The sequence below is a fragment of the Cnephaeus nilssonii genome, assembly GCF_951640355.1.
Source record: "Cnephaeus nilssonii genome assembly, chromosome: 4".
Lineage (NCBI taxonomy): Eukaryota > Metazoa > Chordata > Mammalia > Chiroptera > Vespertilionidae > Cnephaeus > Cnephaeus nilssonii.
The window spans coordinates 44,024,440-44,042,276 of NC_137075.1; the positions used below are offsets into that span (position 1 = coordinate 44,024,440).

Here is a 17,837-nt window from a genome sequence, read left to right on the forward strand (position 1 = left end):
ATGCCGGCAATTACAGAGGCTACCCCTTGGTGGAGGCCACACAGGACAGAGGGACAGCAGGTAAGAGAGCCTTTCTTGTACCTAATATGTCTTACAGGTGCCACCCAGGGGAGAAAGGTGATGGAAAAAATCATGGACTGACAGGTGTTTTTTTTTGAAATTTTATGTTTATTTGAGTCAAACTCATGATATATGCCAGGGAGCAAGATCTCAAATGCTCTATGAATTAACAGTTAAAAAACAAACAAACCCTGAGAAAACACGTATGGGACTGAATTTTCCTGGAGATGCTAAGATTTCATTTTCTGTCATTAGGTGGATTAAGACGAAAAACAGGGAAAATAAAGTTGTATTTCCCACATAGGGCCGCCTGGCTGGGGTGGGGGCAGAGGTCAGTTTATTCTGAATGGCAGGGCTGGAGGGTGCCCTAAAGCCTGGTAACTCCAGGGGTGGCCCAAGCACTAGCAGCAAGGCCATCACTTGGGATGTGCTGCAAATTCAGTCTCAGATCTCATCCTAGGTCTTCCAAAACTGAATCTGCATTTTAAGAAGATTCCAAAGTGATTCACATGCATATAAAAGTCTGGGAAGCATTGCTTTAAGGAATGATTTAGAGGTTTCTTTTTTTTCTCTTACAGCTAAACTCCACCCAAAATCTTTACCTGCAGTAGGAGAAAGCACAGCTGCTCTCTTCCATCTGGGAGGCTCAGAGCCCTTTAGCTCATCACTCAGGACAACCCTTGGGGCACATTTGAGGATCTCTGAACACCAGAGGCCAGCTAAAACCACTCATCTTGCCCAAGCTCCTCAGTTTGGCATTTTATTTTATGTATTTATTTATGTTTGTTAATCCTCACCCGAGGATATTTTTCCATTGATTTTTAGAGAGTGGAAAGGAGGGGGAGAGACAGAAACATCATTGTGAGAGAGACACATTGAATGGTTGCCTCCTGCACACATCCCGACCAGGACGGGGGATCAAACCTGCAACTGAGGTGCGAGCCCTTGACCGGAATAAAAACCAGGACCCTTCAGTACCCAGGCCGATGCTCTATCCACTGAGCCAAACGAACTAGGGCTTTAGTTTGGTATTTTATAAAAATACTAGTAGCCCTGCCCATGATTCGTGCACCAGTAGCTCTCTGCCCGATGCCCCGCCCTCCTGTAGCTCCCTCCCCACTCCCTCCCCCCGCCCCCCCCTCATAGCTTGCTGCCCTGCCCCCTCCTGTATCTCTCTGCTGATCCGTGATCCGGTAATTATGCGGTCAGGTCAGTCGTTATGCTTCACGGCTTAACGGCCATTTGCATATTACATCTTTATTATATCGGATGTTTTTATTGATTTTAGCGAAAGAGAAACAAACATGGATATGAGAGACACACCATCCCCTGCCTCCTGCCTGTCCCCTACTGGAGATGGAGCCTGGGCATGTTCCCTGACCTGGAATTGAACTGGCAACCTCTTGGTGTATGGGATGATGCTCAACCAACTGAGCCACACCAGCCAGGGCCTCAGGGAGCTAAGGAACTATTTCTAATGGCAGGTGATGTGCTGTGAGGGACCAAAGTGAGGGTGTGTGGACTACATCTGAAAGCCAGAGTGAGGCTTTCTGGATGGAACAGGCTGGCAGACACCAGGGCAAGGCTGCACAGAAAAACGCAGCTCATTGCTCAGAGCGGACTACCAGCCTCCTTGCCCAGCCCAACCCTCAGGACCAGAGAGACTCACGCAAGTCCCAGGGTGGGTCTCCAGAGTCCTGGATGCTTCAACAAAGCTCTAGGCACAGAAATGGATAGTAAGCTTAGTGCAGGCCCTGCATTTCCAGGACTGCTCAGACAGATCCACCATCTTCAAATCCACTTACCTAGGACTCCCAGAGCTGGCTCCCGTGGCAAGGCGGCCCTGAGGCTGAAGGGCCGGCCCTCACTGTGATGTAGCCCACACCTGCTCCGTGGGACACGGCTTCTTTTAGCTGGTGGGGGTGGGAGCCGGGAGCCCTCCCAGCTTTTTTGTATGTTAAGGGACTGGCTCCCTGGATTCATAAGGTAACCTGGCTCTCACATGGGAGATGGACAAGTCTTCAGAAAGTGGGGTAGACAGGACATGAATTCGGGACTGGAAATTGTTAATGAGTTTGAAAACTTCACTTTTAAGATTCAAGTTCCATCTCTACCCTCAGGTAAGGGAGGGACAGGTGAGAAGGCACATTAAGGCTGTTGGCTGTTTCTTCAGGGATTGAATTGAAAATGGCTGAAAGGGGAGTATGTTTGGGGTCAAAGGAGACTGGCAGGCTCTGATCCAAAACTTACACGCTTTTCTGGAGAGCACTAGCCTATCACGTCTGGGCAAAGCCGTGCAGGGACCTCAGAGCTGCCAGATCCCCAGAGGCAGCCATGTGGCCTTGGCAAGGCTCTGGCAGGATTGTCAGGGGCCTTGCTGAGTAGTAATTGGAGAGAACCCACCCTAATGGGCTTGTTGACTAGAAGCCACAGTGGTGATGACAATAGGGCAAGGTTAGTCGGGAAACTGACACTGGTTTGTTCTGTGTGAGGCCTTGGTCAAGTTTGCCAGGAAGAACAAGGCCCCGTGTATCTGACAATGCTACTTGAGAACAACAAAATGAGGAGGCGGGACCTTGTGACTGGGTGAGCAGCAGCTGCCCAAGAGCCAGCCCACCCCATCCAGGGTGCGCAGGGTGAGCCAAAGCCCAGGAGGCCACTCTGCCAGCAAACTTGGGAACAATGTGAGCCCTGCTCAAAGGTGATGCAATAGCACTCTAGAGTTTTAGCTCAGAGAAACACCAACTGCCAGCCCAGGCTGGGAACTCAACTCTTTTCCCAACTGATCAGAGAGCCGTTTTCAAAGCCTGGATGTCTTTGGAATTCCTAGTAACCCATTTCACTGTTTTCTTTCATGATTCTTACAAACACAGCTAACCTTGAGAATACTGAGTTCCTGTCGCAGTATGTTTTATAGCAGATAGCAGGTCCTCGAGCAAAGTTGTTTCATTATAAGGTTGAAGAGGAGAAAAAAAAATTCCCGGCAGGGCCACTGTCTGTGTAGTTTGCATGTTCTCCCATGTCTGCGTGGGTTTCTCGGGGAACTCTGGCTTCCTCCACACCCCAAAGACACGCGTGTCGGGTAAACTGGTGGGTCTAAGTTGTTCCGGGCTGAGCAAGTAGGGGGCTGAGTGTGCCCCGTGATGGAAGGGCCTCCTGACCAGGGCTGGGTCTTCCTTGCCCTCTGAGCTGCCGAACAGGCTCCAGCACCAAAGACCCTGAGCTGGAATAAGCGGTTTGGGAAATAATCATCTTGTTTTTATTAATCTTTATTAAATTTATGTATAGCTCATATTTATTCCCATGTTTAACATTAGAAATATTTTGGGACTTTATTTAGAAATTTAGTGATGTTTTGTGACCACAAATATGCTACAGGAACTTACTTCTTATTTGTATCACTTGGCATATGGTAAATCGGTTTTCTTATACTCATTTTGCTTAACGTTTCAGTTTTTAAGAACCTATCGAGGATGTTAGAGGACTTACTGTATCTCTGCTGGCTTAATGGATCCACAGTGTACTGAGACTTCAAATGGGCTACTTTCTGGGGTTTATACACATGTATTTGTATACATATCACTGGTTTTTGTTTATTTTTTAATATGTTCTTACTTATTTCAGAGAGAGGAAGGGAGAGGGAGAGATAGAAACATCAATGATGAGAGATAATCATTGATTAGCTGCGTCCTGCTTGCCCCCTACTGAGGATTGACCCCACAACCCGGGCATGTGCCCTGACAGGGAATCAACCGTGACCTCCTGGTTTATAGGTCGACACTCAACCACCGAGCCACACCGGCTGGGCCATATCACAGTTTTAGAAACTGGGACCAGGAAGTTGCTATTAGATGTAGATTTTATATACAGGGTAGGCAAAATTAGGATTACAGTTGTGAGTACACAAAACAGTTTATCCTTGTATTATTATTTGTTATTGTATTATTTTTCACACAAACTACTATAAGCCTACTTTTGCCCACGCTGCACTGCACACTGCCAGGATGTTCTGTCGCTGTGGTTAGGAGAAAGAACCCGTCAGTTACCACAATGTGACTGCCTGATGGGGGACTAGCCAAGCTGCCCACACCTACGGGTAAGTCCTGGAGTCTAGGTCCTAGTCGTAACCAGACCACACCCCAAGGGTCTTGGCCTTGGCACGCCAGGCAAATTCATAAATCCCATCAAGGATACCACCGAAGAAACGCCACAGGAACATCCTTGTCCCACTGATCACCTGTCCCCTCCGACCATAGGAATGATGTGGGGCTGTCATTTATCCTGCCATACACCCCCACCAAAACCCAAAATACCCCTAAGGAGAGGCAGCTGCAAAGACCACAGACACCCCAATTTACATAAAATTATCTCACTCCATTTTATTTAAGATTTTTTTCTCCAGTTAGTAAAAGAAAGATGTGTCTCTCTTTATACATATGTACAAGTTCAGTTATAAAAATAGACAGCACATTCAAAGAGAAAAAAGGCTTGGCATTTTTCTGATTCCCTCTAAATAGCATCTGTACATAGGAGTCTGGATTTGGGCAGGGAAATCTTAATGATTTAAATTAAATGATTCCCCTACCACCCCTACTCCAAAAAAAAGTTTTAAAAATTAATCTATCTAAATTCAATTCCGCGATTTTCATGTGTGCAAATTAGAGGCTGGCTCGCCTGGAAGCACCTGCTCCACCAGGAACATCAGGCCGGGGCAGGCAGAAACACCTCCCATGCAGACACCTTCCTTAGCCTCTCTTGGAGGGAAGCAAGCTCAGGCTGTGGGGCGGGGCTGGGAGGGTGGGTGCTGAGCTTGCCCCCTCTCCATCCTCTCCTCCTCACTCCTGCTGTCCCTTCCTTTCTCAGTGCAATACAGACAGTGCATACAGCCAAGCAGGGGGCTGAAGGGCAAGGGTGGGGAGACTGTGCATTCAGGAAGGGCAAGGGGAATCTGTAAGAGGGGCGTGAGGCTGTCCTGCTGATTGAGGTGGTTCCTGGTCTCTTTACTGGCTTCTGGGAGTCCCAAGGTGGGAGCTGCTGCTACTGTTGCTGGTGGGACCTGAAGGTTCCCTGGTGTGAACCATGCAGGACGGGGAGGAAATGCTAGGAAAACAACTGCCTCTAGGCCTGCTTCTATCACCCTCAGAAGCCACTACTGCCTTTTGCACTCACTGCTCTCCAACGGTGACACTGACAAATGGGGTTTAGAGACCTGGGCAGCTACCCAAAGACTGGGCATGCCAGATACACGATTTCCTCCCTTCCTGGTCCTACAGGAAATCCCAGCTCTAAAAGAAGTTTCCACCACAGAAGGCTCTTCACCACACTTGTGAAGCCTTTGCAAGGGACAGGACCAGAGCTGAAGAGCGGAATGGGAACGGAGACAGTGTGCCTGAGCATCTGCAGGGGCTCTGTCAGGCCCTTCCCCATATGAGGTTTAAGACGTTCATCTGAGATGCTGCGGGGCTGATCCCCGTCCTTGGGCCTTTTTCTTATAGGCAACCCCAGAGCACACTTCTTGAGCCACAGGTGATAAAAGTGCTCACACTAACCACCTGCCGTCCTTCTCTTGCTGCAACTGGTCACCTCTGCCCTCTGACCTGGGATGTAAGATGCTGCACTGGGCAAGCCATCCAAAGACCGTTGCAGGCTAGACCTCTAGCATGTGGTTTGGCTGAAGGAAGCTGGAGGCCTAGGTGGTTACCGTCCTCCAGACGGGTTGGTGCCTTTGCCCTGCTTCCGGACCAGGGAGTCTGGGGCTAGGCTGCTGGTCAAGTGGAGGCTCTTGGGAGTCCCAGGAACACTATTTCCTTTGCTCAGAGGGGAACTCAAGGGAGAAGAGGCGCTTGAAGGTCCAAAGTCAGCAAGGCCAGCAGGCCGAACCAGAGATGTCTGCAGAGGACTGCTGGCAGAGATTCCTGTAGAAATGGAGAAGGACAAGAGCGTGAGCACCAGTCCTGTCTGAGCTGCCTCAGGCATGACCTTGGTTATTGGAGTCTGGGTTGGAGGAGAAGTAGTGGGGAACCCCTCCTGCCAATCTCCTCTTAGCACATTTGCTTGCTCTTCCTGTCAACTGTTTTGTTTTTCAGTAAGAGGGATGTACTTTTTAAATAGAAATATGACACCTACCCAGCCCTGCCTACATGACCTCGTCAGCAGGGAGTTAAGATATCACCTTGGTGGCTCAAGGACAGAGCACACATTACACCATGTGGGGAAGCCAAGGGTGAGGGATGAGCTGTAACTTTCTAGGCACTAATGTATTTTTTTTTTTAAGAGAGAGGAAGAAAGGGGGAGAGAGAAACGTCAATTTGTTCCACTTATTTATGCATTTATCAGTTGATTTTTTAAAATTTTTATTGATTTTTAAAAAGGAAGGGGGAGAGAAAAAGAAACATTGATCGATTGCTCCCACACACACTCTGACCAGGGATTGAACCCACAACCTGGGTATGTGTCCTGACAGGGAATCAAACCTGCCAGGGCCATTGGTTGATTCTTGTGTGTGCCCTGACTGGGAATCAAACCCACAACCTTGGCACATCAGGAAGATGCTCTAACCCAGCGGTCTGAGGACCACTGGTGGTCCGTGAGGTCCGAAAGGTTGGCGACTGCTGCTCTAACCAACTGAGCTACCTGGCCAAGGCAAGCACTGCTGATTTTTCTGTGACGCTCTAGCCCTTGCTGCCTCCTTCGTCCCTCCTGCCCCCTTTAGGTCAGGCAGGGCTCCAGGAGGAAGTCTGATGAGTGAGACTCTGCCACAGCAGCCTTGACTGCTGGCAAGATTGTTGTTTTCCAAAGACGTGATGAGGGTTAAGAAACACTGGCCTAGGCTATTATCTTTACACTAGTGACCCGGTGCACAAAATTCGTGCACTTTATAAGGGGATTAATTAGAAGAAATAATTTAATATTGCTATTTGCCCTTTCTCTATAATAGAAGTGTCAGAGATGAAAGAAAATTAGTAAAATGTATATGAAAACCTTCCTCCTGTCAGAATCTGGGGCTCACCACGGGACCCAGAGTCAAGTCCCCGCCCACCCACATGCACCTCAAAATCGCATGAGACCCAGATCCGGCCGGTCCCCCGCACTGGGCTAGATCCAGACTCGGCCAGTCCTTGTCAAGCCCTGCTGAGCAGGGGGCGTAGCCTCAGGTCCCCTGGCCCAGTGCCAGGATGGGGGGCGTGGCCTGAGGTCCCCCAGCTCAGACCAGGGTGGGGGGTGTGCCTTGAGGTCCTCCGTCAAGCCCTGCCAGGTGGGGGACACGGCCTGAGATCCCCTGTCAAGCCCCGCTGGGTGGGGGGCATGGCCTGAGGTCCCCTGTCAAACCCTGCCGGGGGTGGGGGGGGGGTAACGCAGCCTCAGGTCCCACATCAAGCCCCACTGGCAGGGGGGTGCAGCCTCAGGTCCCCTGGCTCGGTGCTGGGGCGGGGGGCGTGGCCTGAGGTCCCCCGGCCTGGCACTGGGGCGGGGGGAGCAGCCTAAGGTCCCCTAGCCCAGCACCAGGACAGGAAGCGCACCTTGAAGTGCTGTGTCAAGCCCTGCCGGGTGGGGGATGTGGCCTGAGGTTCCCTGTCAAGCCCTGCCGGGTGGGGGGCACGGCCTGAGGTCCCCTGTCAAGCCCTGCTGGGTGGGGGACTTGGCCTGAGGTCCCGTCAAGCCCCACGGGGCTGGGAGAGGGCGTAGCCTCAGGTCCCTACTGATTGCTCGTTAAGGTTCCTTATGGGAACTTGGCCTCAGCTGTGGGTGCAGCCATCTTTGTGATGGAGTGATGGTCAATCAGCATATTCCCTCTTTATTAGATAGGATTTGTCCAATGAACAAATAAATGACAGCTGGCATCCCTACAGGAGGCGGAAGGGGAGGTGAACTAGCACTTACTGAGCACTCTACTCAATAAAGCCTTTACTTGCTACAAAAACCCTAGTAGCCAAATACTGAGCCCATGTTTTAAATGGGGAGAGAGGTCTGTAAACTGGAGCTCCCCTCCTACCATCTCGGATGTCTTGCATTCCATCGCTACAACTACTCCCCCTTGTCATGGTCACAACAGCCACCTCCTTTCTCAAACTTTCCAGAGCCCATTGTTAAATCCTTGGTAAGCTCTTGCCCCTCCAGTCTTGCCATGTCTTGCCAACCTTGACTCACATTGCTCTTTTCCAAAGCAGCCTGCCTGACCTGCTCGGTAACCCCCAATATGCCCACCTTGGTCACTGCCAACTTCGTCGCCAGTCCAAATCCTTCCTCACCCTTCTCCTTCTTTCTGAATTATGTGTCTGGCTACTTCGTCATCAGTTCTGTGGTTCCTCCTTTTGATCTACAACCACAATTAAGGCCTCTCTCTCTTTTTTGACTCAGTGCACACACTGCCTTGTACTGCTGTTAAACATATTACACGTACAGCTTTCCCTTCCTACTTCTATTATATAGACAAGAGCAGGGTCCATGTGTTATAGCCTATGCACACAGCAAGTGCTTAATACCTAAGGTGATGGATCACATTGCTGGGTAAACTTAACTATGCTAGCCTGCACTACTGAAATGTAATTACTGGAATATGGGGCTTGGGAAAAACATCTGTTCTCAAAGCAGAAATAATTCTGACTGTTTAAAGTAGCACAGTCCAGAAATTCAGCTCTCTTTTCACAGCTGCTTCCACCTCGAAGGTGGCCCTGTACTAGTCACAAGGACAAGGGGAGAGTCAGGACTGCTCAACGCAGAAGCAGAGCCTGATATGGGCTTTGGGAAGGAGATTCCTGGACTGGGGTGTCCTGCCTGCTTTACCTGGCCGAATGCTCAACAGACTGTCCCTGCCCTGAAGGGGGCCCTCCCAGCCCGTACCTTTAGACACATTGTACCCGTATGCAGCGAAGGCGGCCGCGGACGCTGCCGCAGCCCCTGCTTTGGCGCCTGCCATTGCTGCAGCACTGCCCGCGGTGGATTTTCTGCTCCGGCCTTTCGCTGTTCCTTTGGCTGTGCTTCCTGAACCTTTGGGGCGGCCTCGGCTTCGGGCTGAGTGACCACGTCCTGCAGTTGGCATTTCCTGGATGGAAATTCCTGTGGAAACAAATGGGCCAAGAGGAAAAATGTCAATCTCTTCCTACGTTAACAGAATCTTCCCTGACAGGGAAGGCTGGCTCTCAGGGTGTTTGTTTCAGGACTTCAAGGGAAGTCTATGTCCTCATTTAATGGCTGGGCCAGCAGGTCACACAGAGTCAGTAAGAATTCTAAACGGCTAACACAGGCCGACTCCTCAAGAGTGGTTCCATTACTCCCGAATCTCTTCTCTAATGAGATCATTACTAAGTGAACCCCAGGGACTGGCTACCTGAGACCCACCTGCACACTCCAATGCGCCTGCCTCGGAGAGTCAACCTTTACTCCCAAGCTTAGCCCTAGAGCTTCTCGAGACATAGAAGCCTGGGCCCCACAGAACAAAGCGAGGAAAGGCCCAGCAAAGCTAACTAAACTAGCAGAAATAAGGGTGAAATATGAAAGACTGGGATGACTAGAAAACAAGGAAGTGTGAAATCTTTATAAAGTTCTTACTTTGCTTTCCCTAACCCTTCTCTTTTTTCCTTTCACTTGACAGGGCTAATGAATGATCCTACAAATTCTTTTTGCTCCATTATACTCTTCTTTAAAGGAAGTAGAAAAAAAACATTATCCTAGAAGGAATCGGGACCTCATCTTACAACTAAACCAACACTTTTCTTGAGGCAGTGGCCCAGGTCCAAGTTGTACGGGATAGCAGCACCACTTACCGTTCACGGTGTCCGAGACAGAGCCTGTGATGGAAGCGGGAGAGTTGGTGGCTCGAGACTGAGGGGCTGAAGAGGCTGGGTCATCCACAATGACCAGCATGTCACTGCTGCTCTCGTCAGGCGGAATGGAGCCGGTGTGCAGCTCACTGCTGATGGAGATCTAGAGGAGGAAGGGTTGAGGTCACTACTCCTCCCTGCGCCTTGCTACCTATGTGAGGGCGTGCTTCTCAAGTCTTGCCACTATTTACCTCTCCTGCCTGGCTTCTCCTGAGCGTTAGGTCCCTGCTTTAACTCCTGAGAAGCCAGCCTGTCCTCATTTGCTCTCTTTCTTATGGATTTTATGTGCAACCCCCTTCTAAAAGGGAGGAATACTTCAGGAGAAGCAACGACTATAAGGTCAGGATAGTCCCCCTGCTGTGATGAAGGCATCTAAAAGGAGACTCACCTCACTGAAAGGGCTGGGCATAGCTGAGTCCACACTAATGAAGGAATCATCCCCATCAGCAGAGAGGTTGGAGTTATCAGCCGAGGGAACAAATGGGATCACCAAGTTCATACCCTCCTTTCTCCTTTTCCCATCCAATTCATCTTCTTTTTTTTTCTGGGAACACACAAAGTAAGACATATGGACAAAGCATGAGGATATACACCAAAAGAAAAGTGGAGTCAGGGAAGAAATTTGACTTTAAAAATTAGGTTTCATTTTTTGCAATTAATGTATTTTTAAGGAAAAAAACTCTTAAGGAAGCAGAAAAGGGACGGCTTAATAAGAGTTCACGTAGCCTGGCTGGTGTGCTCAGTGGTTGAGCATGGACCTATGAACCAGATGGTCACGGTTCAATTCCCAGTCAGGGCACATGCCTAGGTTGTGGGCTCGATCCCCAGTGTGGCCAAGAGGCAGCCGATCAATGATTCTCATCACTGATGATTCTATCTCTCTCCCTTCATTTCTGATATCAATAAAAATACAGTCTTTTAAAAAAAGAGTTCATGTACCCCTAACCGGTTTGGCTCAGTGGATAGAGCGTCGGCCTGCGGAATGAAGGATCCCAGGTTTGATTTCGGTCAAGGGCATGTACCTTGGTTGCGGGCACATCCCCAGTAGGGGGTGTGCAGGAGGCAGCTGATCGATGTTTCTCTCTCATCGATGTTTCTAACTCTCTATTCCCCTCCCTTCCTCTCTGTAAAAAAAATCAACAAAATACATTTAAAAAAGAAAAGAGTTCATGTATATTCTACCACAATAATACAGAGTTGAAAGGTAGGTTAGTCACACTGAAAGCTGCACCAAGCCTAATCCTCACAGGGCACAGCCAACTCTGGCGTGTGTGTCCAAGCTGCAGCACTCACCGGGGGTTGCACTGATGTGGTCTCACAAGACAGAGGGCTAATGCCTTTAGCATATTTTCTGCACATCTGTTTTTACTCTGCCTTCATTTATTTTATTTTTATTTATTTTTTAAGTATATTTTGTTGATTTTTTACAGAGAGGAAGGGAGAGGGATAGAGAGTTAGAAACATCGATGAGAGAGAAACATCAATCAGCTGCCTCCTGCACACCCCCTACTGGGGATGTGCCCGCAACCAAGGTACATGTCCTTGACCGGAATCGACCTGGGACCCTTCAGTCTGCAGGCCGATGTTCTATCCACTGAGCCAAACCAGTTAGGGCTCTCTGCCTTCATTTTAAATATGCATAAAGAGAATGAAGGTTCTTACCATACACAAGGAATAATGTTTTCTTTGGTCATTATTTCCTCACTTTACATGTAAAAAGCTTAAGGGGTGAGTGACTGAGCTCCACTTAGCAGGTCTAGATTAGGGACCTGGAATCAATTACACAATGTGCTTGGAAAATTCTGGGACTCACATCCACCTAACTACTTTTGTTTCTGCACCTATATTAGGGTTAATACGGTGTATCTTTGGCTGGTTTGGGTCAGTGGATAGAGGATCTGCCTGCAGACTTAAGTGTTGAGGGTTGGATTCTGATCAAGAGCACGTATCTCAGTTGCAGGCTCGATCCCCAGCCCTGGGTGAGACACATGCGGGAGGCAAGCAATCCATGTATCTCTCTCACATCAATGTTTCTCTCTCTCTGTCTCTCCCTCTCCCTTCCACTCTCTCTAATGATCAATAGAAAAATATCCAAGGGTGAGGATTAACAACAACAAAAAGGTATATCTTTGTGTAGGTCATATTGTCACTGGGTCTTTATCTGAAACTTCTATGCTCAGAGTAGGGATGGCACCTGATGCAAACCCAGTAAGCCCTACAATGTCCTGCATGAGAAAACAATCTTCCCTCCTTTGATATTGTTTCTGAATGTTAACAATATTTTAATTCTAAATAGCACTAAGTAATGGATTAGAGATTTGAGGATGGAGTCATACAAGAGAATCTGAGGAACTGGGTAGAGATGGCAGCCCAGGCTAAGCAGGAACATGATCCTTCATTTCTGGGACTTCTCAGGTTTGTAACCATAGTGGGTACAAACTGTAATGGGGGCATCCTTCAGGCTAAAAACAGTGTTGCTTAGCAGAAGGTACGATCTAGGGTGTGGGCTTTACAACTGAAAGAGCTAGTGTATCTACTGGAAGATGATATAATATACATAGGCTCTTAAGCTGCTGACTATCAAGGCTGTACGGCCCTGAGGGACACGAGGTCCAATACAAGTGTGGGTAAAGGGAAGACGCTGACCTCCACTTAAAACAAACAATTTTAACATGTTTAACATTGATTTTAACCAATCAATATGCTTCAGATAAACCAAAAAGTCCAAGGAAATGGGGCATATGCAATTGTCAGACTTGAGGGCCCAAAGCTACCAAGATGCCTGAAGCTCAGGTGGCTAACTTGTTCAAGAGTGGGGGCCAAACCAGGGCTGGGGAAGATGAGAAGGGCAGTACAACCCAAACCCACCAAAAAAAATAACTTACTAGAAGGTAGTAAAACCAACAGTCCTTGGACATATAATAAATGAGTCAAAACTAATGGGCTAACTCCTAAAATAAGGGAGACAAACAGCTCAAATCCTTGGCATAAATTGTAGAGAAAGAGATGTACAGACTAAGCTGGTCAGAGATTTATTTTTCCAGTGGTAGAGGACACTGAATGGTACACTAGCAGAATCATGGTAGAAGGATTGGATCTAATAACCTCTTAATATCAGTAAGAATAGAACACACAACTGGAGCTGTATAACCAACCAGTAACCAAGATGGCAAGCCACGTACTCCGAAGCCTTTTCTATAGGTACTGCCTTGCCCCCAACCAGTCCTTGTCAGCCACCCCAAACTTGAGGTACCTTCTCTGCATACTTTTCCCGCTTGCGCTTGCGCTCTTTGACTCGGTTGGTTTCTTCCTGCTGCCGTTTCTCTTCTTGCCGCAATCGTACTATCAAGAAAATCAAAATCAGATGAAGTATCTGGGGCAATCATAATTCTCATTTTGAAATTAAAGTGACCGTATCCCGTCCTGGCTGGTATGGCTCAGTTAGTTGGGCATCATCTGTGCACTGAGGGGTTGCTGGTTCAATTCCCAGTCAGGGCACATGCCCGGGTTGCAGGCTCGATCCCTGGGAGGGGGGCATGCAGGAGGCAGCTGAAGTTGCGCTTTCAGATTGATGTTTCTCTCTCTCCCTTCCTCTCTCTCTAAAAATCAATTTTAAAAATCTTAAAAAAAAAAAAAAAGAAATAAAGTGACCATATCCTTTGATATTTATATTCCAAAGTATGACTTCTATCTGTCCAAGTCAGATAACCGGTGGTTTTCTAGCTTGGAGAAGGAATAGAGTTTTTGGATTCTTTTATTTATTTAATTAATTTTTATTGATTTCAGAGAGGAAGGGAGAGGGAGATAGATGGAAATATCAATGATGAGAGAGAATCAATGATTGGCTGCCTCCTGCATGCCCCCAACTGGGGATCGAGCCTGCAACCCGGGCATGTGACCTTGACCAGAATCCAATCCGGGACCCTTCAGTCCGCAGCTCAATGCTCTATCCACTGAGCAAAACCGGCTAGGGCAGTTCTTGGATTCTTAACAGTTTTTGGTTCAAACCATGATTCAGTTTAATTATGATGGGCCTTTCCTTGCCTTTGCTTTTTTCTTTCAGTTATTCAATATCTCTGCATTGCACAGATCAAGTGTGGTTTTGAGCCCCAAAAGGTTTTTAGAAGATGGTGGCAAACGTGAGCACATAAGAAAGGAGCTTCGAGAAGAAACCCAGGTTCCCCAAGATATGTGATCAGTGCTGGGGCCCCGCCAGCAGGCGAGGGGATCCCAAGGCAGGTGCTGGGCGTGGAGGTCATGGGGACATAGGCGACCAAGGAGACAGAACTGAACCTCACATCACCCTGCTTGGCCCTGGAGGATGGCTGGTTAGCCAGAGACGGGTAAGATTCCTCAGGGAAGGAACAACCTAAGACAGGCACAGTCACAGAGGGGCCAACAGGAGAGAACCTGGAGGTCAACGAAGGTGGGGCACAGACCCTCACCCTCCAACTTTGCAGGGGCCTGAACACTCACCCCTTCTGAAGGAAGTCTCCTGCCCCCAGGGCTGCTTAACGTCCCATGCCCAGCTCAAATCGGGACCCGGGTAACAGACAGAGACTTGGCCGACAGCGGCTGCCCTCTCATTCCAACAAGAATTGTTTGAGTTGTCTTGTACCCATGGTGTGGGGAAGTGGGTTTATGATATCTAAATCCAGCCTACCACCAGGAATGCTCAGGACCTACTCAAGAAGGCAAATAATCCTTTCCACTAATATTTACAGGGTAAAATAAGATTGTTGTTAGAGTAATAAATTTGACAGTAAAATAGTAGTCAAGTTTTCAGGCAAATTTAAATTGGCTAGTTGAAACAAGCGAATATTCTAGAAAAATTAATTGTACTGGACAAAAAGATGTTCCTAAAGTGTTAACTAAAATTTTTATTGGTAGTTCATCTCATGATAAAATTGCGCACCATGTAATGGACCTAAAACAGTAATATTATAGTGCAAAAAATTAAAATTTAAAAGCCATCAAGACTACATTATAAAATTTTCAAAAGCCTCCTAATATTTAAATCAAAAAAGAGGGGGAGATAGTAGAAGAATATCATGTAAGGAAAAATATCCTGTAAGTAAATTACATCTGGAAAATTAATACTTTAGAAAATTAATTTAAGGCTAAAAACAAGACACCCATGAAAAACACACAAGGTGTCAAAACAAGCCAGAAGAAAATCATTTGGGCAAAAAATGAAATAGGATCCCAAGTCAAATTTATAGAAAATATTCCTTTATTAACTTTTGGTCGAGAATATGTTTGTATATTTTCAGAAAACAACTCCGAGGCCATGTGGATTCCAGCAACAGAGAGGAATCGACAGGACTACTCCAGCCATGAAGACAGAAGAGAAGCAGTCCAGAGATGGAAGACGCTGACGTCGCCTTGCCATACTAGCAGTTAGCAGCTGTACGTCACTGCAGGTTGCCCAGGACCAAACCAGAGAGAGTCGGACCTGCATTACCACCATTTGTCCACCATCCAGAACTGAAATGTCATTGCTGACATGTACACATAAGGAACTGTTTGACATTGAAATTGGGTCTCAAAAGAACTGTTAGCCCAGAAAGAAACTCACTACAGACTGATTCATTTGCCTGTCAGCATAACCATTATTGCTTGTCTCATTTTCGGTTCTTATAAGTGTATTTCTAATAGCACATGATCTCACTCATCTAGGGGAAATAATGAACAACATAGACTGATGAACAAGAACAGACCCAGAAAGAAGGAGGCATGGATCAGACTGTCGGGCCTCAGAGGGAGGGTAGGGGAGGGTGGGGGTAAAGGGGAGAGATCAACAAAAGGACTTGTGTGCATGCACATGAGCCTAACCAGTGGTTAAGGACAACAGGGGGTTGGGGGTATGTGTGGGGAGGGGTGTGGGATGGGAATGGGTGGATGAGGACAAATATGTGATACCTTAATCAATAAAGAAATTAATTAAAAAAATAAAAACAAATAAAAACATTTGGAATAAAAAAAAAAAGAAAGGAGCTTCGTCACGTGATGCTACGTAAGTCCTCAGAAGCTCACAAGGTGAGTCTGAAACCCACTATTCTCAAAAGCCAGTAGTAATACATGGGAGAATGGTTTGTATGTTACATCAGTAACATACAAAGGAAGCTACTTATAGCTTCTCCATCTTCTCCCCATAAAAAAATTTCTCTGGGCAGAACAGAGTAAATTTATTACTGCTGAGGAGTTGAGAAATATAGCCTTCCTGGTGCAAATTTATTTGAAGTCATATTAACTTAAAAATATATGGGAATTTTACCTTCTACTCCATAATACATCTTTATTTTGGTTTTAATATCTATAATAATAAAAGTGTAGTATGCTAATTAGACCAGACGTCCTTCTGGACAACTTTCTGGACGAAGCCGGGGCTGCGAGGGAGCCTGGGTTCTAGGTGCCTGCCGGCGGCCAGAGGAAAGCCCGGGTCTTGGGTGCCAGAGGGAAGCTGCTGCTGGCAGCCGGGGGAAGGCAGGCCTACTCTTGCACGAATTTTGTGCATCAGGCCTCTAATCCTATATAATAAAGAGATGACACGCAAATTGACCGTCACACCCTTGCACAAGATGGCCGCCCCCATGTGGTCACAAAATGGCCACCAGGGGAGGGCAGTTGTGGGCGACCAGGTCTGCAGGGGAGGGCAGTTAGGGGCCAGCAGTCCTGGATTGTGAGAGGGATGTCCGACTGCCAGTTTAGGCCCGATCCCACAGGAACAGGCCTAAACCGGCAGTCAGACATCCCCCGAGGGGTCCCAGATTGGAGAGGGTGCAGGCTAGGCTGAGGGACAACCCCCCACCCCCGACCCCCGTGCAAGAATTTTGTGCACCGGGCCTCTAGTATTAACATAAAAATATTTCCCCCCAAATACAGTCTTTGGCTTTGCCTACCCTTGGCACAGAGCCAAGGGTCTCTTCCATTTTCAGATGTGTGGGGCCAGAGAAACATCTTTTGTAGGGAGGAGAGAACACTGATAAGAGGTTTAGAGTACATACGTTTCTTTTCCAATTCTTCATCGTCTAGAAGAAGACTAACCACCTCTTTTGGTTTCAAGGTATCTGGTTTGAAGTTCCCACCAGAAATCACCATCCGCTGAATCTACACAAAAGCAGATCAAAATGTCACACCCAGCACCTATTCCATGATGGCAAACCTCCGAAGAAAGAAACATGTCTCTCCTTCTATCGGGGAGGCCCCTGGAGCCCCTATTTTCTTTTTCATTCCGCTGACTGGCTCATTTAGATTATTTATTCCTTTCTAAAGAGAAAGGACAATTTCTTTGGAAATTAACAAATCTGGCCTACTATTCAGAACCTGATCAAATTGAGAGTACCAGGGTGAGAGCTTGTGAAAGTAAGACAAACATGACGGCCATGATTGGTATCCTCTCCACATGAACAACAGCTAGATCTAGGCCAGTGGTCGGCAAACTCATTAGTCAACAGAGCCAAATATCAACAGTACAACGATTGAAATTTGAGAGCCAAATTCGCCACTTCTTCAAAATAGACTCGCCCAGGCCGTGGTATTTTGTGGAAGAGCCACACTCAAGGGGCCAAAGAGCCGCATGTGGCTCGCGAGCCGCAGTTTGCCGACCCCTGGAGCCCCTATTTTCTTTTTCATTCCGCTGACTGGCTCATTTAGATTATTTATTCCTTTCTAAAGAGAAAGGACAATTTCTTTGGAAATTAACAAATCTGGCCTACTATTCAGAACCTGATCAAATTGAGAGTACCAGGGTGAGAGCTTGTGAAAGTAAGACAAACATGACGGCCATGATTGGTATCCTCTCCACATGAACAACAGCTAGATCTAGGCCAGTGGTCGGCAAACTCATTAGTCAACAGAGCCAAATATCAACAGTACAACGATTGAAATTTGAGAGCCAAATTTTTTAAACTTAAACTTCTTCTAACGCCACTTCTTCAAAATAGACTCGCCCAG

General features: G+C 47.4%; 1 protein-coding gene across 1 annotated transcript in view; it reads right to left on the reverse strand.

Annotated features, from left to right (window-relative positions):
- Positions 1–2,811: 2,811 nt before the first annotated feature.
- Positions 2,812–17,837, reverse strand: part of INO80 (INO80 complex ATPase subunit) — a 171,031-nt gene continuing 156,005 nt past the window's right edge. The window contains exons 31-36 of the mRNA XM_079768167.1: positions 16,889–16,991; positions 13,135–13,223; positions 10,270–10,425; positions 9,825–9,984; positions 8,902–9,117; positions 2,812–5,975 (exon numbers count right to left, since the gene is read on the reverse strand). Coding sequence (XP_079624293.1) covers positions 5,758–5,975; positions 8,902–9,117; positions 9,825–9,984; positions 10,270–10,425; positions 13,135–13,223; positions 16,889–16,991 — 942 coding nt within the window. The 3' untranslated portion in view covers positions 2,812–5,757. The remainder of the gene's footprint in view (positions 5,976–8,901; positions 9,118–9,824; positions 9,985–10,269; positions 10,426–13,134; positions 13,224–16,888; positions 16,992–17,837) is intronic.